Source organism: Dendrobates tinctorius, unplaced genomic scaffold (genome assembly GCF_039654945.1).
Source record: "Dendrobates tinctorius isolate UK_male_01 unplaced genomic scaffold, ASM3965494v1 ptg000196l, whole genome shotgun sequence".
Lineage (NCBI taxonomy): Eukaryota > Metazoa > Chordata > Amphibia > Anura > Dendrobatidae > Dendrobates > Dendrobates tinctorius.
The window spans coordinates 23,072,426-23,097,224 of NW_027361863.1; the positions used below are offsets into that span (position 1 = coordinate 23,072,426).

At 44.1% G+C, this 24,799-nt stretch overlaps 1 protein-coding gene across 4 annotated transcripts in view; it reads right to left on the reverse strand.

The window, feature by feature from the left end:
• The window catches only part of LOC141056316 (uncharacterized), a 66,644-nt gene that overhangs the window by 10,437 nt on the left and 31,408 nt on the right, over positions 1–24,799 (reverse strand). For all 4 annotated transcript variants that reach the window (XM_073553062.1, XM_073553060.1, XM_073553061.1 and 1 more), the window contains 9 exons: positions 24,167–24,327; positions 22,708–22,860; positions 21,912–22,041; positions 20,940–21,014; positions 17,542–17,631; positions 16,557–16,702; positions 2,219–2,398; positions 1,848–1,918; positions 455–559 (listed from right to left, as the gene is read on the reverse strand). In XM_073553062.1, the coding sequence (XP_073409163.1) occupies positions 455–559; positions 1,848–1,918; positions 2,219–2,398; positions 16,557–16,702; positions 17,542–17,631; positions 20,940–21,014; positions 21,912–22,041; positions 22,708–22,860; positions 24,167–24,327 (1,111 nt within the window). The remainder of the gene's footprint in view (positions 1–454; positions 560–1,847; positions 1,919–2,218; positions 2,399–16,556; positions 16,703–17,541; positions 17,632–20,939; positions 21,015–21,911; positions 22,042–22,707; positions 22,861–24,166; positions 24,328–24,799) is intronic.

Genomic DNA, 24,799 nt, shown 5'->3' on the forward strand with positions numbered 1-24,799 from the left:
AGTATGATCTCCTACACCCCCGCCTGGCCTACCCCCGGTATATGACTCGCGTATAAGCCGAGAGGGGGACTTTCAGCCCCAAAAAATGGGCTTAATATCTCGGCTTATACGCGAGTATATACAGTACATTAAAAAAGCAAACAAAACCTCTACATGTGGAATGGGTTGGGGGCCACTAAGGCCGCTAGCTGCTCAGTACATTTAGTGGCGACCTCTGTTGGCAGGTTTCTGTACTGCACGGCGGCTTAATAATTTAAACCAATGCAAACAGATGCCACATTAGTAAATCAGAGCAGCAGGCAAGTCCTGATAGGAAAGCTGCGTGACAATCCGTATGGGTACAAATGATAAGCGAGCAGTGACACGAAGTGCAAGGAAAGAAAGAGGCAACTACAATGTGACAACCACTGTTGCAGACATAAGGACAGAAAGTGATTCTGTAAGGAATATTTACCATCATCGCTGTTCTGCGTAATCATCAGTATATCGGCTTTCTCCAGAGAGAGCTCATCATTTTCTCGAGACTTATAGGACTTTAAACATTGCATCTGGGACAGACCTGAGACACGAAAGGCAAGAAATGACCGCACTGCTAACACGTAATGCGCACACTCCAACATGTACAAGATACCGAAATAGTAGTTATATTCTTGTACATAGGAGCAGTAATATAGTAGTTATATCCTTGTACATAGGGGCAGTATTATAGTAGTTATATTCTTGTACATAGGGGCAGTATTATAGTAGTTATATTCTTGTACATAGGGGGCAGTATTATAGTAGTTATATTCTTGTACATAGGAGCAGTATTATAGTAGTTATATTCTTGTACATAGGGGCAGTATTATAGTAGTTATATTCTTGTACATAGGGGCAGTATTATAGTAGTTATATTCTTTTACATAGGAGCAGTATTATAGTAGTTATATTCTTGTACATAGGAGCAGTATTATAGTAGTTATATTCTTGTACATAGGGGGCAGTATTATAGTAGTTATATTCTTGTACATAGGGGGCAGTATTATAGTAGTTATATTCTTGTACATAGGGGCAGTATTATAGTAGTTATATTCTTGTACACAGGGGGCAGTATTATAGTAGTTATATTCTTGTACATAGGGGGAAGTATTATAATAGTTATATTCTTGTACATAGGGGCAGTATTATAGTAGTTATATTCTTGTACATAGGGGCAGTATTATAGTAGTTATATTCTTGTACATAGGGGGCAGTATTATAGTAGTTATATTCTTGTACACAGGGGGCAGTATTATAGTAGTTATATTCTTGTACATAGGGGGAAGTATTATAATAGTTATATTCTTGTACATAGGGGGCAGTATTATAGCAGTTATATTCTTGTACATAGGGGCAGTATTATAGCACTTATATTCTTGTACATAGGGGGGCAGTATTATAGCAGTTATATTCTTGTACATAGGAGCAGTATTATAGTAGTTATATTCTTGTACATAGGAGCAGTATTATAGTAGTTATATTCTTGTACATAGGGGGCAGTATTATAGTAGTTATATTCTTGTACATAGGAGCAGTATTATAGTAGTTATATTCTTGTACATAGGGGCAGTATTATAGTAGTTATATTCTTGTACATAGGGGCAGTATTATAGTAGTTATATTCTTGTACATAGGGGCAGTATTATAGTAGTTATATTCTTGTACATAGGGGCAGTATTATAGTAGTTATATTCTTGTACATAGGGGCAGTATTATAGTAGTTATATTCTTGTACATAGGGGCAGTATTATAGTAGCTTGTTTTCTTGTACATAGGAGCAGTATTATAGCAGGTATAGTCGTCTTTTGTTTTTCAGAATGCCATCTCACCATGATCCCTCAGGAAGTCGATCTCTTCTTTCGGTGGAGACAATGCACAGATCCATCTCAGTTTCTGACTCCTATAATGGTTGAACAATGTAAATCAATATTTGTATGGGAAATAAAAATCACAACAAAATAGAGTAGCGTTGTTACTGTGAGACCATTTAAGCTGACAATAGACAACAACATTATTGGAATATGGTAAAATAGATATAACGTCTCACCCTTAGAAAAACCTGACTGTTCTGCACATTTTTCTTGCACATATACATTGTAGGTCTCTGTGATTTTCAGCCTCTGCTTGCTGTCAGTGAATATTTGTCCAAGATTTAAACCACAAAAAACGCTAGTTCCTTCTAGCATTTGAAGCAACTCACTGCGTCTCTGTCCTGAAGATGAACTCCGTCTCTCGTAGGTCGTGGAAGGAGTCCCGTCCCATAGCAGCAGAATCTCTCAGGAAGATGCGGAAAATGTTTTTCTGGTTGGTGTGAAGTTTAATTTCACATCGTTCCACTCTGAACTCGGATGCGTGGTCGAATACGACGAAACGTCCTCCCCTAGGGAAATAAATCAGGAACTGTTTAATATATGATGTACATCAGTTCAGCCATCTCTTCCAGTCCCATAGAGGATGAATGGAGCGGTGGCGCACACGACATTAGTATGGTGAATTGATTGGTGGTGGAACCTCCGAAGAACCACAAGTTGTGATCTGTAGTGAGTTATTGGCATCTTATTACTTCCTGACATTGGCTGCGCACATACGGTATATACATTTATTTCACAGGAGAAGTTAAAAAAAAAATAAAATAAATAAATAATGAATACACTGCACTCCAGAAACTACAAATCAATTCCCCATTGTTTCCATTTGGAAAGTATATAGCATGTTTAGTATTGCTATTACTATCATCACTGTCGGACTACCAGTCACAAAACACCTGCTGCACCATGGGTCCTCTGTAATTTGTGCTTGTCAGTGGGACAGAAGAAGGGACATAAAATACATCCAATCAATGACGTAAACCGCGGCACCTCCGACCTCCATTTCTCGTGTGACCTCACTTCCAGAGGCTCTGATGAGGACCGGTCACACACATGAGATGGTCGTCGGCCCAGTGAGTCCGCAGCTGATGAAGTTGCCATTGTGCATGGTTTACTTCATTGATTCCGTGTATTTCATTTCTCCGGATCCGTTAAAGTTCGGACCTCTAAAACGTTGCAAAATTTATTTTGCACATTAAAAAATTAAACTGACAAAATTGTTGTATTCTGTAGGGAATAATAGAGCTGTGTATAACCTAAAATGGTATTCAAACCCCCCCCCGGCACGGCTCCATGGAGAGGAAAAAAAACTATACTCGGTCTCAGAGTTTGGCTATTCTTTATTTAATGTTTCAAAGTACTTTAAATTAGTAAACTACATAAAATTGTTATCGTCGCCGTAATCGTACTGACCGCAGCATAAAGTTACTGTATTGCCTGTGTCAAACGGTATAATGAACCCTAAAATCAGAAATGACCGAATAGAAGTTGCCCAACTACACCCTACTAAGAACATTGTTTGTTTTACAATACATTACGTGGTGAAATTAGATGTCGCGTAACGATAATGTAAAATATCATGTATGACTTTTCCGGAACATTCCCGAATCTTCCATTCTCTGCACTTTCTAAAAGGATGCATAGCTGTCTAGAGATAAGCGACCCCCCTTCCCTTTTTCCCCTTGTCACACATTTCAGCTTTGTCTTCTCCTTGTGCCTGACTGTAACGTGAAACTCCAGTGTGTGCTCCTTCCTGCTCTCCCCCCTCCCCTCCCAAAGGAATGTTAATTAGCCAGGAAAGAAGGTCCCTTTGTCTCCAAAATGTGCAGCTATGGTCATAGACAATAATGAGAATCTAATCACTAGGTCATTGAATGCCGCCAGTTTATGATAGAAATATGAAAATGACATATTTGGACGTGCTCTGATCGGGCTTCACTACAGTGGTTCTTGCTAAGTTCTAGCACCAACAGAACCAGAGAAATGGATTTCTCCTGAGCAGAGTGGAATAGACAGCTAGTGTTTGATGTCATCAGAAAGCTAATTTCAATATAAGATGAATGATGGTTCTGCCGATATTCTGCTAGGTTCTCAAGCCCAGATATGATGGTTATACGTTTTCAGAACCCAAATCTGTACTTTGAGAAAGGGGAGGGCGGTAGTAACTCAGCCCCTTTAGTGATTTCACCAGCCCAAAGGTCCTCCTGCCCGCATGGTTTTGCCTGAAATGAGCTAAGCATTATGCAAGTGTATTTCTGTTTTAATCCTTTATTTTAGTTGTAATTGCATTGTACATATTTTAAATTGTCTCCCATTGTAAAATCTTTTTATATCTCTGTAAGCACCACCTACCTTTTGGAGTCAATATAAATTTATTAGTTCCGTCTCTTTGCTCTGTGACGAATTCACATGCGTATAAGCTAATTACGCTACTAATTTGGGTTTGCTTCAAACCCCCAGGGCCGCACCTATAATGAGGCCATTTGAGCCTGTGGCTCAGGCAGCAGACCGCTGCTGTGCACAGGGGCGGCATTATGCACTCTGCTACCAGCAGCACCTACAATTTAGCCTGCACGCTGATGCTGCTGATAGCGTGCAAAAGCATGTAATTGATGAGGTCACAGGAGGGAAGGAGTCAGGGCCCCTGATCATGTGACCCCTGACTCCACCCCTCCTGTGATCTCATCACAGGTCCTGTGCTGTGCGCATCAGCCCTCGGTCTATCGATCGTCTCCGTCCCTGCTCTGCCACTATGTTCTATTCTCTGCCACAGGACCTGTGCTGAGGTCACAGGAGGGGAGGAGTCGAGGTCACATGATCAGGGGGCCTCAGTGTATGCTGTGCTGGTTGTCATGGTGCTGGATGAGGTGAAGTTTGTGTGTGGGGTCAGGAGGGGTTTACAGGGTGGATGTAGCAGAGCTGCACGTGTGCGAGGTGTATGGAGCAGAGCAGCGCGTGTACAGGCTGTGTGTATGGGGTATACATAAAGGAGCCCTGTGTGTACGAAGTGTATGGAGCTGAGCCGTGTATGGAGCGGAGCAAAGCCGTGTGTGTATGGAGTGGAGTTGCGTGTGTATGGAGCTGAGCAGCATGTGTACAAGGTGTACGGAGTGTGGCCGCGTGTGTATGGAGCGTGGCCGCGTGTGTACGGGGTGTACGGAGCGGAGCCGCGTGTGTACGGAGCGGAGCCGCGTGTGTACGGAGCGGAGCCGCGTGTGTACGGAGCGGAGCCGCGTGTGTAAGGATTGTACGTAGTAGAGCTGTGTGTGTATGGGGCATACAAAACGAAGCCTTGTGTGTACGAAGTGTACGGAGCTGAGCCGTGTGTGTGCAGAGCGGAGCAGAGCAATGTGTGTACGGAGTGGAGCCATGTGTCTATGGAGTGGAACCGTGTGTGTACGAGGTGTATGGAGCAAAGCCGCATGTGTACAAGGTTTACGGAGTGGAGCCATGTGTGTACAATGTGTACAGAGCGTGGTCACGTGTGTAAAAGGTGTACTGTTATGAGCTCATTTTCTGCTCCTCCAGTTGAGAGTTCTCCTTCCGTTCTCCCTCTGGTGGTGACAGGAGGTAATGAGGTTGGTTTAAGTGGTAATGATCTGCCACCTGATGAGAAGGATAACGATTGGATCTCTGGAGTATCAGACTGGATATAAGACAGCCGACACCCTATCCTGCTGCTGGTGATTCAATCTGCTTCTCAGGTCTTGGACTTCAGCTCTCTTCCAGTCTTCTTAAGTTAAGTTTGTTTTTTGCTAATGTTCACACTTGCGCTTGTTGGTCAATTCAGTTTCTTGTGTGGTCAGCTTGCCCCTGCTGGGGCTATGCTGAACTTCCACTCCTATTTATCTGTATTTGCCTTTTGGTCCCTTATTGGTCCCTTATTAGATTGGCCTCTTTTTGCTCTGTTTCAGAATATTTCAGAGTGCTGATATAGTGGGAGAAGTCTAGTGACTTCAGGGTTAATTTTGCTATCAGACGTGTTGGACATTATTTTTGGTAGGGTTTTTTGGCAGATTGCAGACAGTGGCTTTCCTTTCCTATCCTTTCTAGTTAGTCGGGCCCCATCGTTTGCTCAGCCTATTTTCCTGCCTGTGTTTGTGTTTTCATCTTGCTTCACCGTCAATACATGTGTGGGGGCTGTCTTTTCCTTTGGGGTCTGCTCTGGGGCAGTTAGTTTTCCCCTTTCTTGCTTTAGGTTTATGTAGTCCTCCGGCGGTGATGAGGTGTCTAGGAACAACGTAGGAGCTCTCCACTGCTACTGCTAGTTGTGTGGATAAGATCAGGGATCTGCAATCTGTGACCAACCTCTCTGGCTTTCTGGGACTTAGCTTTTTGTTGTTCCTCCTCGGTGACCCATTCATAACAGAATCACCAGCCATACCGCAGATTCTAGGGTACTCAAAAGCAAGGAAAGATTGTTCAAAGGAAAAGAAAAAAAAAAGGGTCAGAATTTTTTTATTTTTTTTTTGGGGGGGGGGGGGGGGGGTATATTTTTTCCTCTTTTTCCGGGGCCGTAGGATTTATTTATTTTTTTTCTAATGGAGATTAAGCAATTGTCTGATCATGTGGAGCAACTTGCTGCTGAAGTGCAGGGAATTTCCACCTACCTCATTCAGTCATATGCTGCTGAACCTAAGATTCCTACTCCTGATGTGTTTTCTGGGGATCGGTCTAAATTTCTGAATTTTAAGAATAATTGTAAATTATTTCTTGCCTTGAAGCCTAATTCATCGGGGAGCTCTGTGCAGCAGGTTAAAATTGTCATCTCCTTGCTGCGCGGCGATCCCCAGGATTGGGCTTTTTCACTGACACCTGAAAATTTTTTCAAGCCTTGGGGTTGTTGTATGATGAACCTAATGCTGTTGATCAAGCTGAGAGAACCCTGTTGGCATTAGAACAGGGTCAGGATCCTGCAGAGTTGTACTGTCAAAAATTCCAAAAGTGGGCGGTCCTTACTACATGGAATGATAGTGCATTGGCAGCTTTCTGTCCGAAGGGATTGTCAGAGACTGTAAAAGATGTTATGGTGGGATTTCCTGTTCCTTCTGGTCTGGATGGCTCTATGTCATTAGCCATTCAAGTTGATCGGCGTTTACGTGAACGTAAAACTACAGTCATGGCCAAAAGTTTTGAGAATGACACAAATATTAATTTTTACAAAGTCTACTGCTTCATTTTTTCTAATGGCAATTTGCATATAATCCAGAATGTTATAAAGAGTGATCGGCTTAACAGCAATTACTTGCAAAGTCAATATTTGCCTAGAAAATGAACTTTATCCCCCAAAACACATTTCAACATCATTGCAGCCCTGCCTTAAAAGGACCAGCTAACATTGTTTCAGTGATTGCTCCATTAACACAGGTGTGGGTGTTGATGAGGACAGGGCTGGAGATCAATCTGTCATGATTAAGTAAGAATGACACCACTGGACACTTTAAAAGGAGGCTGGTGCTTGGCATCATTGTTTCTCTTCTGTTAACCATGGTTATCTCTAAAGAAACACGTGCAGTCATCATTGCACTGCACAAAAATGGCCTAACAGGGAAGAGTATCGCAGCTAGAAAGATTGCACCTCAGTCAACAATCTATCGCATCATCAAGAACTTCAAGGAGAGAGGTTCCCTTGTTGCCAAAAAGGCTCCAGGGCGACCAAGAAAGACCAGCAAGCGCCAGGACCGTCTCTTAAAAGTGTTTCAGCTGCGGGATCGGGCTACCAGCAGTGCAGAGCTTGCTCAGGAATGGCAGCAGGCAGGTGTGAGTGCATCTGCACACACTGTGAGGCGGAGACTCTTGGAGCAAGGCCTGGTCTCAAGGAGGGCAGCAAAGAAGCCACTTCTCTCCAGGAAAAACATCATGGACAGACTGATATTCTGCAAGAGGTACAGGGAGTGGACTGCTGAGGACTGGGGTAAAGTCATTTTCTCTGATGAATCCCCTTTTCGATTGTTTGGGACATCTGGAAAACGGCTTATTCGGAGAAGACCAAGTGAGCGCTACCACCAGTCTTGTCTCATGCCAACTGTCAAGCATCCTGAAACCATTCATGTGTGGAGTGGCTTCTCAGCCAAGGGAATGGGCTCTCTCTCAGTCTTGCCTAAAAACACAGCCATGAATAAAGAATGGTACCAGAATGTCCTCCAAGAGCAACTTCTCCCAACCGTCCAAGAGCAGTTTGGCGATCAACAATGCCTTTTTCAACATGATGAAGCACCTTGCCATAAAGCAAAGGTGATAACTAAATGGCTCAGGGAACAAAACAGAGATTTTGGGACCATGGCCTGGAAACTCCCCAGATCTTAATCCCATTGAGAACTTGTGGTCAATCATCAAGAGACGGGTGGACAAACAAAAACCTTCAAATTCAGACAAAATAAAAGCATTGATTTTGCAAGAATGGACTGCTATCAGTCAGGATTTGATCCAGAAGTTGATTGAGAGCATGCCAGGGAGAATTGCTGAGGTCCTGAAGAAGAAGGGTCAACACTGCAAATATTGACTTGCTGCATTAACTCATTCTAACTGTCAATATAACCTTTTGTTACTCATAATATGATTGCAATTATATTTCTGTATGTGATAAAAACATCTGACAAACACACATAAAAACCAGAGGCCAGCAGATCATGTGAAAATATAATATTTGTGTCATTCTCAAAACTTTTGGCCATGACTGTACACAGGAGGCGCTGCCACCTTTTGAACAAATGTCTGAACCTGTGCAATGTGATGGGGTTTTGTCTAGGGCGCAACGTCAAGAGTTTAGAAGGCGTAATAAGCTGTGTTTTTTCTGTGGAGACGCCTCTCATACTATTTCTGTCTGCCCTAAACGAGAGAAACGTTTTGCACACACATTTGCTGTGGGCAGTATACAACCTAAGTTCCTTTTGACAATTACTCTGATCTGCTCCTTATCCACATTTTCCACTAAGGCTTTTGTGGATTCAGGAGCAGCTCTGAATCTGATGGATTTGGACTTTGCTAAACGTTGTGGTTTGTCAATGACGCCTCTGGAGACGCCTATTCCTTTGAGGGGTATTGATGCTACTCCTTTGGCGGAGAATAAACCTCAGTTTTGGACCCAGGTGATAATGCGAGTTGCCCCAGACCACCAAGAAAATTGTAAATTTTTGGTGTTGCATAATTTGCGTGATACTATTGTTCTGGGGTTCCCCTGGTTGCAAACTCATAACCCAGTTTTGGATTGGAAATCTGTCTCTGTGGTGAGTTGGGGTTGTCAGTGTGTCCTGTTTTCTCCACCTCTCCTCGGTCTCATGATGTTCCTGATTAGGTGGCTGATTTCTCTGATGTATTTAGTGAGAATGAGTCTGCGTCTTTGCCTCCTCATAGGAGTTATGACTGTGCAATTGACTTGATGCCTGGGTGTAAATTTCCCAAGGGTCGGCTTTTCAACTTATCTGTACCCGAACATGATGCTATGCGATCCTATATTAAGGAAGCGTTGGAGAAGGGTCATATTAGACCATCCTCGTCACCTTTAGGTGCTGTTTTTTTTTTTGTGGCCGAGAAAGATGGTTCATTAAGACAGTTTATTGATTATCGTTCCCTTAACAAGATGATGGTTAAATATCAGTACCCGTTACCTCTGATGTCTGATTTATTCTCCAGAGTTAAGAGTGCCTGCTGGTTTACTAAGCTTGACCTCAGGGGGGCGTATAATCTTATTCACATCAAGCACGGGGATGAATGGAAGACGGCGTTTAATACTCCGGAGGGACATTTTGAGTACCTGGTGATGCCTTTTGGGCTCACTAATGCCCCTTCTGTCTTCCAGTCCTTTATGAATGATATTTTCCGAGACTTTGTGGATAAGTTTTTGATCATCTATCTGGATGATATTTTGATCTTTTCTAGTGATTGGGATTCCCATGTGGAACATGTCCGGACTGTGTTCTGGATTTTGAGGGAGAATTCCCTGTTTGTTAAGGGATCGAAGTGCTTCTTTGGTGTACAGAGGATTTCATTTTTGGGATTTATCTTGTCTCCGTCGACTATTGAAATGGACCCGGCCAAGGTACAGGCCATTTATGATTGGGTTCAGCCTACTTCTTTGAAGGCTCTCCAGAAGTTTTTGGGTTTTTCTAATTTCTATCATAAATTTATAGGTAATTTTTCTAGTAATGTCAAACCACTGACTGATCTGACAAAGAAGGGAGCTGATGTGCTGAATTGGTCTCCTGAGGCTGTCTCAGCATTTCAGGAGCTTAAGCTGAGATTTACTTCAGCTCCAGTTTTACGGCAACCTGATGTCTCACTTCCATTTCAAGTGGAGGTAGACGCTTCTGAGATTGGTGCAGGAGCTGTTTTGTCCCAAAAAGACCCTGTGACTTCTAAGATGAATCCCTGTGCCTTCTATTCTCGAAGGTTTTCCCCATCTGAACGCAACTATGACGTGGGGAATCGGGAATTGTTGGCCATGAAATGGGCATTTGAGGAGTGGAGACATTGGTTGGATGGAGCTAGACATCAATTTGTGGTCCTCACCGATCACAAGAATCTGATTTATCTGGAGTCGGCCAAACTCTTGAATCCTAGACAGGCTAGATGGGCCTTGTTTTTCACGCGTTTTAATTTTGTGGTCTCTTTTCTTCCAGGCACTAAGAATGTTAAGGCAGACGCCCTTTCTAGGAGTTTCTTTGCTGATTCTCTTAATGTGACCGAGCCTACTACTATCCTAGGTGAGGGGGTAGTTCTTTCTGCCATTTCGCCCGATTTGAGACGCGCCTTGGAGGAATTTCAGGAGGATAAGCCTGAGCATTGCCCTATGGGAAGATTGTATGTTCCTGACCAGTGGAGAAAGAGAGTGATGTCTGAAATCCATTGCTCCGCATTGGCTGGTCATCCGGGTATTTTTGGTACCAGAGATTTGGTGAGTCGGTCGTTTTGGTGGCCTGCTTTATCTCGTGATGTCAGGAATTTTGTACAGTCCTGTGGGACGTGATCTCGGTCTAAACCCTGTTCTCGTTCTAGTGGGTTGCTGATGCCCCTGCCGGTGCCCAAGAGGCCATGGACCCATATCTCAATGGATTTTATTTCTGATCTTCCTGTCTCTCAGAGAATGACTGTTATCTGGGTGATTTGTGATAGATTTTCGAAGATGGTTCATCTTGTACCACTCCCAAAGTTGCCATCTTCCGCTGAGTTGGTACCCTTGTTTTTACAACAGGTGGTTCGGTTACACGGGATTCCTGAGAACATTGTGTCCGATAGAGGGGTCCAGTTTGTTTCCAGATTCTGGAAAGCCTTTTGTTCCAATCTGGGAATTCAGTTATCCTTCTCCTCCGCGTTTCATCCCCAGACCAATGGGCAGACAGAGAACAAACCAGACCCTTGCGTCTTATTTAAGATGTTTTATATCTGCTGATCAAGATGTTTGGGTCTCATTTCTGCCCTTGGCCGAATTTGCGCTGAACAATAGAGCTAGTTCTGCCACTTTGATGTCACCCTTTTTCTGTAATTTTGAGTTTCATCTTCGATTCTCTTCAGGGCAAGTGGAATCTTCGTCCTGCCCAGATGTGGACACTGTGGTTGTGAGAATGCAGCAGATATGGGACCAAGTGGTGGATAAGTTGTCACTCTCTCAGGAAAAGACCCAGCATTTTTCCAACTGGCATAGGACCATTGGTCCCCGGTTTAAAGTGGGTGATATGCTTTGGTTGTCGTCTAAGAATATTCCTATGAAGGTTGCATCTCCAAAATTTAAGCCCAGATTTATTGGACCTTATAAGATTTTGGAGATTCTTAATCATGTTTCTTTTCGATTGGCTCTTCCAGTTACGTTCAAAATCCATAACGTATTTCACAAGTCACTGTTGAAGAGGTTTGTTGAGCCAGTAGTTCCTGTGGCGGCACCTCCTGACCCTATATTGGTTAAAGGCAATGTGGAATATGAGGTAGAGAAAATATTGGATTCTCGTTTGGTTAGACGGAGACTCCAGTATTTGGTCAAATGGAAGGGTTATGGCCAGGAGGATAATTCTTGGGTCTCTGCCTCTGATATTCATGCCAATAAATTGGTTCGTGCTTTTCACCGGGCCCATCCTGATCGGCCTGGTGGCATGGATGAGGGTTCGGTGACCCCTCCTCAAGGGGGGGTACTGTTATGAGCTTAGTTTCTGCTCCTCCAGTTGAGATTTCTCCTTCCGTTCTCCCTCTGGTGGTGACAGGAGGTAATGAGGTTGGTTTAAGTGGTAATGATCTGCCACCTGATGAGAAGGATAACGATTGGATCTCTGGAGTATCAGACTGGATATAAGACAGCCGACGCCCTATCCTGCTGCTGGTGATTCAGTCTGCTTCTCAGGTCTTGGACTTCAGCTCTCTTCCAGTCTTCTTAAGTTAAGTTTGTTTTTTGCTAATGTTCACACTTGCGCTTGTTGGTCAATTTAGTTTCTTGTGTGGTCAGCTTGCCCCTGCTGGGGCTATGCTGAACTTACACTCCTATTTATCTGTATTTGCCAATTTGCCTTTTGTCCCTTATTAGATTGGCCTCCTTTTGCTCTGTTTCAGAATATTTCAGAGTGCTGATATAGTGGGAGAAGTCTAGTGACTTCAGGGTTCATTTTGCTATCAGACGTGTTAGACATTTTTGGTAGGGTTTTTTGGCAGATTGCAGACAGTGGCTTTCCTTTCCTATCCTTTCTAGTTAGTCGGGCCCCATCGTTTGCTCAGCCTATTTTCCTGCCTGTGTTTGTGTTTTCATCTTGCTTCACCGTCAATACATGTGTGGGGGCTGTCTTTTCCTTTGGGGTCTGCTCTGGGGCAGTTAGTTTTCCCCTTTCTTGCTTTAGGTTTATGTAGTCCTCCGGCGGTGACGAGGCGTCTAGGAACAACGTAGGAATGCTCCACTGCTACTGTTAGTTATGTGGTTAGGATCAGGGATCTGCAATCTGCATAGTGACCAACCTCTCTGGCTTTCTGGGACTTAGCTTTTTGTTGTTCCTCCTCGGTGACCCATTCATAACAGTGTACGGAGCAGAGCCGCATGTGTACGAGGTTTACGGAGTGGAGGCATGTGTGTACTGAGTGGAGCCATGTGTGTGCAAGGCATAAAAAGTGGAACCGTGTGTGTATGAGGTGTGCGGAGCCATACGTGTACAAGGTGTATGGTGGGGAGCATCCATACCTCCCAGCGGGACAGTCCCGATTTTGAGAGAGAGTCTGCCCCTCTGCCCCGGCCGGGAGCTTACGTTTCCCGCGGACACAGGAGTACACAGTGGAGCCCCGAGGAGCACTTTAAAATTCGCACATGGCATTCCACCGGAAGTGACGTGCTAGAAGCTGACCGGAAATGAGGTAATTTCGGGAGGAGATTGTGACGGAACCATGGAGGCACTTCAGGGAATGCTTCAGATCCATCACAGTGTCCTCCGACAGCGGGATCGCCTTGGACTCGGGGATGCCGGCCATGTGAGCGGATCATGATATGTCCTGCATCGGGAGGCTCAGGTGGGCACTACAATGGGAGCCGTGCTGCTATAGTATCTCTATAGAATCTTTCTTTCTCTGTTCTCTCTCTAATCTTTCTTTTTTTTGTCTCTCTCTGTCCTTTCATCTTTCTCTCTCTTCTTTCTCTGTTCTTTCCCCTCTTCCTTTATCTCTCTCTCTCTCTGTTCTTTCTTCCCCTCTTTCTTTCTCTAATCTTTCTTTCTTGTCTTTCTCTCTCTCTGTTCTTTTTCTCTCTGTTCTCTTTCTTTCCCATCTTTCTTTCTCTGCTCTTTTTTTTCTGTCCACTCTCTGTTCTTTTTCTTTCTTTCCCCTCTGTCTATGTTCTTTTTTTGACTGTTCTTTCTTTCCCCTCTTTCTTTCTCTCTAATCTTTCTCTCTCTGTTGTTCCTTTCTATTTTTTCTGTTCTTTCCCCTTTTTCGTTCTATTCCCTCTCCATCTGTTCTCTTTCCCCTCTTTCTTTTTCTCTCGCTGTTCTTTTTTTCTGTCCCATCTTTCTCTGTTCTTTCCCCTTTCTTTCTCTCTGTTTCTTTCTTTCCCCTCTTTCTTTTTCTCTGTTCTTTCTTTCCCCTCTTTCTTTCTCTATCCCTCGCTGTTCTTTCTTTCCCCTCTTTTTTTGTCTGTTTTTTTCTGTCCCCTCTTTCTTTCTCTCTCTGTTCTCTTTCTTTCTCTCTCTCTGTTTTCTTTTTCCTCTCTCTCTATTTCTTTCTTTTCCTCAGTATCAGTCAGTGTGCCCACAGTACCTGTAGAATAAGAGGGGTAGGAAACTAGGTGGCACTGGTCACATTGAGCCTTTCATACATTTTACTGGTGCATAATCATATGCCCTGAGCACCCCCATAAAGTGGGCCAGCCCCAGACAACAGGGTACAAACAAATCACTATTACTATCAGTCCAAGTGGAAAATTATATACATAAAGTTAATGATGTCCCTGTGCTAAGCAGTGCAGAGGACCAGAATACACTGAGGAGACCAGAGCAGCGGGGTATGGTGAGAAGAATGATATGGGGCCCATTATGCTGTATGAAGTAATATACGGTGCTTATTATACTGTATGAAGTAATATATGGGGCCCATTATGCTGTATGAAGTAATATATGGGGCCCATTATGCTGTATGAAGTAATATATGGGGCCCATTATGCTGTATGAAGTAATATATGGGGCCCATTATACTGTATGGAGCATTATGTGGGGATAGGGGATGACTGTTTGTTGTCGATCTGACCGCTGGGACCCCCATGATCCTGGGAAATGTAGATTTGAAGAGCACCATGTAAATGGAGCTGTGGCTCTTCAAATAATTCCTTTAATACAGTGAGGGGACAACAAAGTATAGCAAAAATTCACTGATTGGGGCTGATGAGTGTTATAGTTTGTGGGCTGGTGGGATTTGTGTGTCAGGGCTGCATTTTTGTCCCAGTCCGGCAGCCCGGTCCTGTGCCAGGCCTATTATTGCCATTAATGATACTTGTTCTGGATACTTCTGTGTTTTTCTTGCATGTGCGTGTGATGACGCTGATATCTTTGTGTTTGGACACCTTTTTTTTCTATTTATCTAAATCAAAATGTCCACTATTGTACTCAGTTTTACAATATAGATATAAAAATTTACTTTGTGTGCGGGGGGGCTCATTTTGCTGTTCGCCTCAGGCAGCAGAGAGGCTAGGTTCACCCCTGCAAACCCCTCTATTAATTTTAAATATTAAGAGAAATCTGAAGCTGGTGGCAGCAAAGTGCGTTCTGGCTAGGTGGGCCAGCTGGCAGTGTTGGAAGGTGTTTTATAAGCTGGTTTGTCTGGCTGCGGCCAGGACTAGTTGTAATTCCCTCACTGCAGCGGTCTAATAACCAGCGCACAACAAGTAGCCCGTCCGGTGACTAATTATCCTAGGTGTAGTTCCTTGACTGACCTGAGGGTAAGGGGGGGGCGCCGGCAAGCTGCAAGTTCCAAAGTGGAAATGAAAAGTGGGATATACATAAATCCCGGCAGCTTGTAACATAGTGTTGTGTTGTGAACACTTGTGACTTGACTTCTGAGTTTGGGCTCCCTCTGGTGGTTGCTGCGGGTAATGGAGCTGGCCGGGTTGACAGAAGTCAATCATCTGAAGAGGATGATTGGAGGTCAGGTGTTACAGACTGGGAAGATTTAAGTGAGCAACCGTCCCTCAGTTGTTGCTGGTGATTTGGTTTTCTTCCTGTGCATTTTTGAAGTCTGCTTGCCCCCTGCATCGTTCAGATGAGTTACTTGTTTGCTGAATCTTTTTTGCATTTGATCCAGTTTTTGCCTTTCTCTGATTTCTGCTTTGCTGGTGTGAGTTCAGCCTTGTTCCCTGCTGGGACCTGTGCTGGACCCAGTTCCATATGCCACAGCTCATGTCAGTCTGTTCAGTATTGCTAATCCCCTGTTATGTCAGTACCTTTTGCTTTGCTTCCAGTTCACACCAGAATTCTGATCTAGTGGGGGAGAGGTTGTGTGGCCTCAGTATTTTTGCATATCAGACGTGTTGGATTTTTCTTAGGGTTTTTTGCGTGATTGCAGACAGTATCTTTCCTGTTCTATCTAGACAGTTTGGGCCCCATCATTTGCTTACTCTATTTTCTGCCTGTGTTTGTGCCTCATCTTGTCTCACCGGCAATATATGTTTGAGGGCAATCTATTCCTTTGGGGTTCTACTCCGGGGCAGTTTAGCTTTCCCCTTTCTTGCTTTAGGCATAGTTAACTCTTTGGCTGTGCCGAGGCGTCTAGGGCATCGTAGGTACGTCCCACGGCTAATTCTAGTTGTGTTGTTAGTTTTAGGTGTCTGCAATCCGCTAAGTTACCAACCTTTCTGGTGTTCTGGTTGCCCAGCCTATTTTCCGGCTATCCTCCTCGGTGACCTAATCATAACAGTGTGGCAGCGGTGGGGTAACTACAATAAACCCCTGCGATAAGCTAGGGCAAGGCTAGCTTGCTGTTTTTCATCACAGTGTGGCAGCGGTGGGATAACTAAGATAAGGCCCCCTGCACATGTGATAGCCGTGTGTGGCCAAAGGTAATATAAAACCCCCCTTTTCGAGACATCGCTATTAAAAACAATAAATCTTTATATGTTGGAGGCAGAAACAAAAGTCCAAAAATGATAAAGTGGTCACAGCGAGAAGCATTAAAGGAATTTGGCTCATGGACCATTAACAGGTTGTAGAAACTTAGAAGACTTACTCTCTGACGCGAGATAGCAGCAGACAGTCATTGAAGAGATGCAGGTAGACTGGACGAGTGCTGACCTTCCATTTTGAATTGTACTCCAAAGATGTGACCTCCCCGTGTTTAACAAGACGCCGAGACTGAGAGATGAGGGGAAAGATCTGAAATACAAAAATATGGAGATTCAGTAATTCCTGAAAAACCAGACTAACCCAATTATATATTATACCCCAGAGCAGCACTCACTATTCTGCTGGTGCAGTCACTGTGTACATACATTACTGATCCTGAGTTACATCCTGTATTATCCTCCAGAGCTGCACTCACTATTCTGCTGGTGCAGTCACTGTGTACATACATTACATTACTGATCCTGAGTTACATCCTGTATTATACCCCAGAGCTGCACTCACTATTCTGCTGGTGCAGTCACTGTGTACATACATTACATTACTGATCCTGAGTTACATCCTGTATTATACCCCAGAGCTGCGCTCACTATTCTGCTGGTGCAGACACTGTGTACATACATTACTGATCCTGAGTTACATCCTGTATTATCCTCCAGAGCTGCACTCACTATTCTGCTGGTGCAGTCACTGTGTACATACATTACATTACTGATCCTGAGTTACATCCTGTATTATACCCCAGAACTGCACTCACTATTCTGCTGGTGCAGTCACTGTGTACATACATTACATTACTGATCCTGAGTTACCGCATGTATTATACTCCAGAGCTGCACTCACTATTCTGCTGGTGCCGTCACTGTGTACATACATTACTGATCCCGAGTTACATCCTGTATTATACTTCAGAGCAGCACTCACTAATTGATTATTTTTGTTAACCACAAGCTTGTGGACAACAATCCTTCCCCGAAGCAAATCATCAGAGCAACGTCTTGGCAGACTATGAAGAAGCAAGGAATGCTGGGAGATTTTTAAGGTCGCAGATCTGGGGAAGCCCCGCCTCTGAGGAGCCGGGAGTCACTCACCTTACACTCAAACTGAATCTTCTGGTTGAGTAAAATCAGCTCCTCTGTGTCCTTCATCCTCTGCACGCTCTCATTACAGTCTCTTATCAGCTGACAAACGAGAAATTCACAGAAACACGGGATTAATAGATCGTCCGGCCTGATGTAGATTTTTATTTAATCACAATTTTCTAAGTTCTCAGTTCATCTCAGAGAATTGTCGTAAGTGGATACATGGTAGCAAACCCTCATCTGTGAGAAGCGTTAGGCTCTGCGCTGAGTCTTTTTGCTGAATATTTTTTGAGATTCGGAGAGTTCCATTCAGTTTTTGTTACCAAGACTTCTGGAAAAACTCTGTGTGTAAATGGCCCTAGGAAGGTTTCTCATCTGATAATTTTTAGTCAGGAACATCTATGTATATAAATGCAAAGAACTAAATATCGTAGATATATCCAGTGAAGGCCCTCCGACCTGTGCTGGAAACATCGGCAGCGGGTTTGTTACAGTGTAGCAGTCATGCCAGTTTTAACACTGGATAGGAATGTAGCAAGTGTTCAGATGTAGGCGGCAGGACGATGGAGCAATACCAGGGCTGAGCTTTATAGATCCTTCATTTCACTACATTACAGTCCCTAAGGGGGAACTTAAAAAAAAAAAATAAATAAAAAAAAATAATATATATATATATTCTTTAAAAATAGATAAAAGTTAGGACAAGAGGGCTGAATTAAATTAATAGAATATTTTACATTTCTATATTTTGCAAGCCGCGTCCACAAAAATCTGATCAAAATTCACATTTAACCAGTAGAGTAAAAGCAGAAACATCCACATATTTTCAATTTCTTCATCTGCCTCCAAAAATGAAATAAAGAACCACCAAAACATCATATATTCGGTCATAAGAAAAACAAAGTGCATGCACTTTGTATTCTATGGTTATACAGTGCCTTGCGAAAGTATTCGGCCCCCTGGAACTTTTCAACCTTTTCCCACATATCATGCTTCAAACAAAGATACCAAATGTAAATTATTGGTGAAGAATCAACAACAAGTGGGACACAATTGTGAAGTTGAACGAAATTTATTGGTCATTTTAAATTTTTGTGGAAATTCAAAAACTGAGAAGTGAGGCATGCAATATTATTCGGCCCCTGTAACTTAATACTTTGTTGTGCCACCTTCTGCTGCGATTACAGCTGCAGTCTCTTGGGGTATGTCTCTATCAGTTTTGTACATCGAGAGACTGAAATTCTTGCCCATTCTTCCTTGGCAAACAGCTCGAGCTCAGTGAGGTTGGATGGAGATCGTTTGTGAACAGCAGTTTTCAGCTCTTTCCACAGATTCTCGATTGGATTCAGGTCTGGAATGTGACTTGGCCATTCTAACACCTGGATACGTTTACCTGTGAACCATTCCATTGTAGATTTTGCTTTGTTTGGGATCATTGTCTTGTTGGAAGACAAATCTCCGTCCCAGCCTCAGGTCTTTTGCAGACTCCAACAGGTTTTCTTCAAGAATGGTCCTGTATTTGGCTCCATCCATCTTCCCATCAATTTTAATCATCTTCCCTGTCCCTGCTGAAGAAAAGCAGGCCCAAACCATGATGCTGCCACCACCATGTTTGACAGTGGGGATGGCGTGTTCAGGGTGATGAGCTGTGTTGCCTTTAACCCAAATATATCGTTTGGCATTGTTGCCAAAAACTTCAATTGTGGTTTCATCTGACCAGAGCACCTTCTTCAATATGTTTGTCTCCCAGGTGGCTTGCTGCAAACTTTAAACGACACTTTATATGGATATCTTTGAGAAATGGCTTTCTTCTTGCCACTCTTCGATAAAGGCCAGATGTGTGCAATGTACGACTGATTGTTGTCCTATGGACAGACTGTCCCACCTCAGCTGTAGATCTCTGCAGTTCATCCAGAGTGATCATGGGCCTCTTGGCTGCATCTCTGATCAGTCTTCTCCTTGTTTGAGATGAAAGTTTAGATGGACGGCCGGGTCTTGGTAGATTTGCAGTGGTATGATACTCCTTCCATTTCAATATGATCGCTTGCACAGTGCTCCTTGGGATGTTTAACGTCTTGGAAATCATTTTGTATCCAAATCTGGCTTTAGTCTTCTCCACAACAGTATCACGGACCTGCCTGTTGTGTTCCTTGGTCTTCATGATGCTCTGTGTGCATCAAACAGAACCCTGAGACTATCACAGAGCAGGTGCATTTATACAGAGACTTGATTACACACAGGTGGATTATATTTATCATCATTAGTCATTTAGGACAACATTGGATCATTCAGAGATCCACAATGAACTTCTGGAGTGAGTTTGCTGCATTGAAAGTAAAGGGGCCGAATAATCTTGCACGCCCCACTTTTCAGTTTTTGAATTTCCAAAAAATTTAAAATAACCAATAAAATTCCGTACGTATCAAGGCATAATGCAGAAAAAAAAAATCAGATGCTAAGAAAATGTTGAAATTAAGTAAATCCGACCTCAGATGAGTAACACATGACAAATTAGATCGTGTCATTATTTAATAAAAACAAAGCCTAAATGCAGAAGGAGTGTGAAAAAAATAAGTACACTCCGAAAATCGATAGCTTGTAGACCCTCGCTCATCATTCTGGAGGAATTTTGTCTACTTTTCTTTACAAAGTTTGTTAAAGTACTGCAAGTGATGAGCGAACGTTAGCATGCTCAGGTGGTAACAGTGTCTTCGGCGTGCTCGAAACATATGTTCGAGTCCCCGCGGCTGCATGTCTCGTGGCTGTTTGACAGCAGCAACACATGTGGGATTGTCCATTTGTTAAGCAATCCCTGCATGTGTTGTGGCTGTCAAACAGCAACAAGACTCAATGACTGGCAAGGTCCGCGGGTCCTGTGGTGCAAAACATGCACAAATCATCTCCCTTTCACCACTGTGGTGGATGTGCTGATATCGTGTGTATGGGTTTTCACCAAACATGACACAGGTCATTTGGCCAAACATCTCCAGTTTGGTCTCCTCTGTCCAATGGACATTGTTCCAGAAGACTTACGGTTTGTTCAGATGCAATTTATCAATCTTTAGCTGTGCTGCCATGTTTTTTTTTTTTTTTTTTTAGAATGAAGAGTCTCTCTCATGACCACCCTCATATGGCTATGTCGATGGAAAGTTCAACACATTTGTTTCTCTTGGAAGATGGTAAGAAAAAGAAAGAGCAAAAATGGCCACGAAGGAAAAGGTTGAGTAAAAAGACGAGACACCCTGCACTCCTGAGTTGTGGAAACAGCGTAGCTCAGCCGCTCTCAACCGTATCCATAACCCCACGTCCTATGGTCAGCGCCTCAATGGCGTCACTCCCATCCTACTCAGAAAGGCTGAGCTGGGATTACGACATTTACTGACAATGATGGAGGACACATCGCTCACCTTCCCCAGTAAATTGTGGGCCTGGGTGGCTTGGAGCTCCTCCGTAGATCCCGGGGCAGAACGCTTCAGAATATTCTGTGGAAATAGATGAGAAGGATCTAGGATGAAAGGGGTTAATTCGTTTCTTCACTGTTTGCGCTCAATTAAATAGATTTTACACTCCAACAAGTCTCATACCTACATCCTGCTCACACAGCTGAGGATTTGTTACACTGTGGATGTGCCACACCCTGACAACAGGGAACCAGACTGCAGACACGTGAATCCTCAAAGTGCATGGTGCACACTGTCAGGATTCTCTTGTGTTGGGAGCGGACAGTCGCAACGCTTCTGGCCACATTCCGACTAGACATGCGCAACCTCGCTCCATACGAGTGGGTCAGAAGACCTACAGTTGGTACAGATGAATGGACAGATCCACAGGACCCTGATCCATGTGAACCACCTTCTACCTGCCCACATCCATGACCCCTTTTCTAAACAGTAGGTCCATGTCAATGTCGTGCGTGCATCACTCCACAACGGTCACGCCTGGCCTACAAAGCAGAAGAGGCGCCAGGGATGCCAGACTCCCACTCGGGGGCTGTGGAAAATGGAGTGGCGCTGGACAAGGATCTTGTGATTCAATGCACGTATCTCTAGCAGCTGGTCCGGACAGCACAGAGGGTACTGGGAAAGTAAAGGTCGGACCGGTGAAACTCGCCTTAAAAGGGCTTTTGCCCCTTCTGTACGTAAATTATATCCGCAGCTCGGGGTAATACACGGCACATACGTTGGTGGCTCTTTAATTCCTTCACCGTGATGAATAAAGCTCAAGGTCTTCTAAAAGGTAACTACTAGGGACAACGCACCGTCCCAGTGGGCATTGGTTTTGTGGCCGTTACTCTAAGGACTGGAGCCAGGGCCGACGTCTGTTGGGCGGTGCGACTAAGAACCACCACTGAACAGGCCAATCCAATCCAGAAGCTTTACCTGCAGGAGCAGCCGCAGGCGAGTGATCCTCTGGAAGGGGAGGATGAGGAAAGACTTGAGGCTCAGCCGTTGGCACACAGGGTCACTCTCCAGCTTGGCCAAAACTTGCTGAAAACGCGGGGTATCAGTCCTGTCATGAAGACGAAAGCAAATCTGTGATTATGGTGTGAAGAGATAACGTCACAGAAAGAGAGTGTGCAAGCATCCAAGGGACGGCAGGATGGGGGCCTTCATCTAAGGGTGACCCTACATTAGTCCAGATGGCCGTAACGGAGATCTATAACGCGTTATTCCCAGCTATTACAGTTTATCTACATTCAACTTTATCGCATAGAAGTTTTCCAAAACTACAACAAAAGTTCCACCGGCATGAGAAAAAGTTTTGGAACTTTCTTATAAGGCTTATATGGCATATTTGTCAAAGCTAAATGCACCTGAATTCTGGAGTAAAGTGTGCCAAAATAAAACCCTCACGTCTTATGACTCATTTCCTCACCATGTTCAAAATCTCAGCTTGGTGCTTTACATACTTTACAGAAAACCAGACATATAGGACATGCAGCTCTTACTGTTGTCCAGCAGAGGGCAGCACTGGCCACATCAGGGAGTTAGGAGACATTTTGGTTCCATATCGCACCTCAGTATAGCACCAATTCTAAAAGCATGGGGTGTAAGACACACTGTCCACCACTTCTTCTGATAAGGGCCATACAAGCATTGGGGGTCCTCCATGTGTAGTGTATCTGCATATAGGAGGGGAGGGGGGCCGCTAAGGCGATATCCCGGGTCTACTTACATCAGCCTTTGGAAGGTCCGGTCCTGGTAACTCTGATTGGTGACGTATGGTAGGTAGACCCTGCGGAAATTGGGCTCATGCGCGATCACCACATCACACACCTGGAAGTTGTACATGTTGCTCTCGAATTCTTCTTCCAGGTCAAAAAGGAAACTGATCCGAGACAAAAACACAATAGTTAACAACAAAAAAAACACCGAAACAAAATAAACTACACCATATAATGATTTCCTATGAATATCTTTCACTGAGAAAGCTGGGTGACATCTAACATAGCCGCTGCCATTATAGATCCCAAAAAAAAAAAAAAGTTGTCACCCATCTTTCCTGCAGTCATGAACTATGTTTTGGTACAGGCATGAGAAGATTTCTCATTCATGGATATAGGAAAAGCTGATTGCACAGTAACCCAGCTTTCCTGCACTTGTGAATGGTAAATCTTAAAGGGTTATTCCTACAAAGGCAATTTTTTTTTTTTTTTACAAAGCTCAGTATCCACATGACTATTGTCATTGTTACAGTATGAGCCCAACAGCGATCTCTTCTTTTTTCCATGATTCATCTGCTTCTGAATCTCAGATCTTCATGGTTGCTCCTATACTTATCTGCTGCACCCAGTTTCTCCTCAGTGCTGCAGGCCCCTTCATCGGCTTTCCTGGCAGCTTCCTGATACAGATAGACGGATCTCAATATGGACAATTTTTATATCTGTGGATCAGAATGTGATGACTGTGACTTGCTACTTGACGAATATCCATCACTTTTTACAAACTTCACATTTCATTGGTGGTTCCTGGGGGGTCTTCAAAGCATGATCATGCTCCCACCTGCATGCATAGCACAGCTGGGAATAGCAGAGTTGGACATAGAATAGCAGAGTTGTGCTATAACCCGGCTGTCAGAGGTTTAATTAGACAAGGTCATTATGCTTTAGGCGGATCTCAGTCAGATCATTGACTGCAATGCACGGCTTCATGTATTTCTATAAGGCTGCCAAGCTTGGGTTGGAAGACCCGCAGCTACTCCATTTATTGCTTTCCAAGATTGGAAAGAGAGCCATGGATGTCTGCATGAGCCCTAAGGGTTCATCAGTCCTGTCCTTGTTTCTGTTCATGTACCACGAAGCTTAAAATAAAAAATTGAAGCCCCTGACTAAGCATGGGAATGTGCGAAACCATAACAGGCTTTGTTGCTCTACACATCCTGTGACCGCCGCCTCCATTGCTTCCAGAAATCATGTGCTTGTCGCTGGCAGGTTACATGACCATGGATGCATAAGACGACCTAGCAAAGCCTTAATATCGACATATCGTGTGGAAATGTCACAGCTCCAGCAACAGGTGAATAAAAAAGTAAAAACATTTATATAAAAAAAAAAAAAATCATACATACATTAAATAGAAATAAACTGTTATCACACTGCAGCTATACACAGATTCTGGATGGAGCGGATACGCACTCGTTGCTGGCATCTCGAACATCGGACAGGCGGGAGAACAGCCACTGGCGATCCTGAGCGCTCATCAACTCCTGCAGTTCTGTGTTTAGCTGGAAATGATCCACCGCGATGTGGAGACTCCGCAGGTAAAGCGCCTCCGACATGATGAGCTCAAACTTCGCCTGATGATGAGGAGACATCAAACAATGAGGAGTAAATCACTGTAATAACATTCTACAACGCTCTCATATTTTAAATTTCAGGTCTCCAAGTTCAATATCCCCAAACTGTCAGTGAGTGAAAGTGTTAACTCCACAGGCTGAGAATCCAGCCTGCTCCTACTCACCCAGCTGAGCAAATATACCTGGACTGACACATGGTACCAAACCTTCACAATGATAAGCTCCACCTGCTACAGTCAGGAGAAAAAAATCTACTCCAAGACATACCTAACGCCTCACCACAGATCCCCCACGACAGGGCGCCAGCCGACGGTCCCCCACGACAGGGCGCCAGCCGACGATCCCCCACGACAGGGCGCCAGCCGACGGTCCCCCACGACAGGGCGCCAGCCGACGGTCCCCCACGACAGGGCGCCAGCCGACGGTCCCCCACGACAGGGCGCCAGCCGACGGTCCCCCACGACAGGGCGCC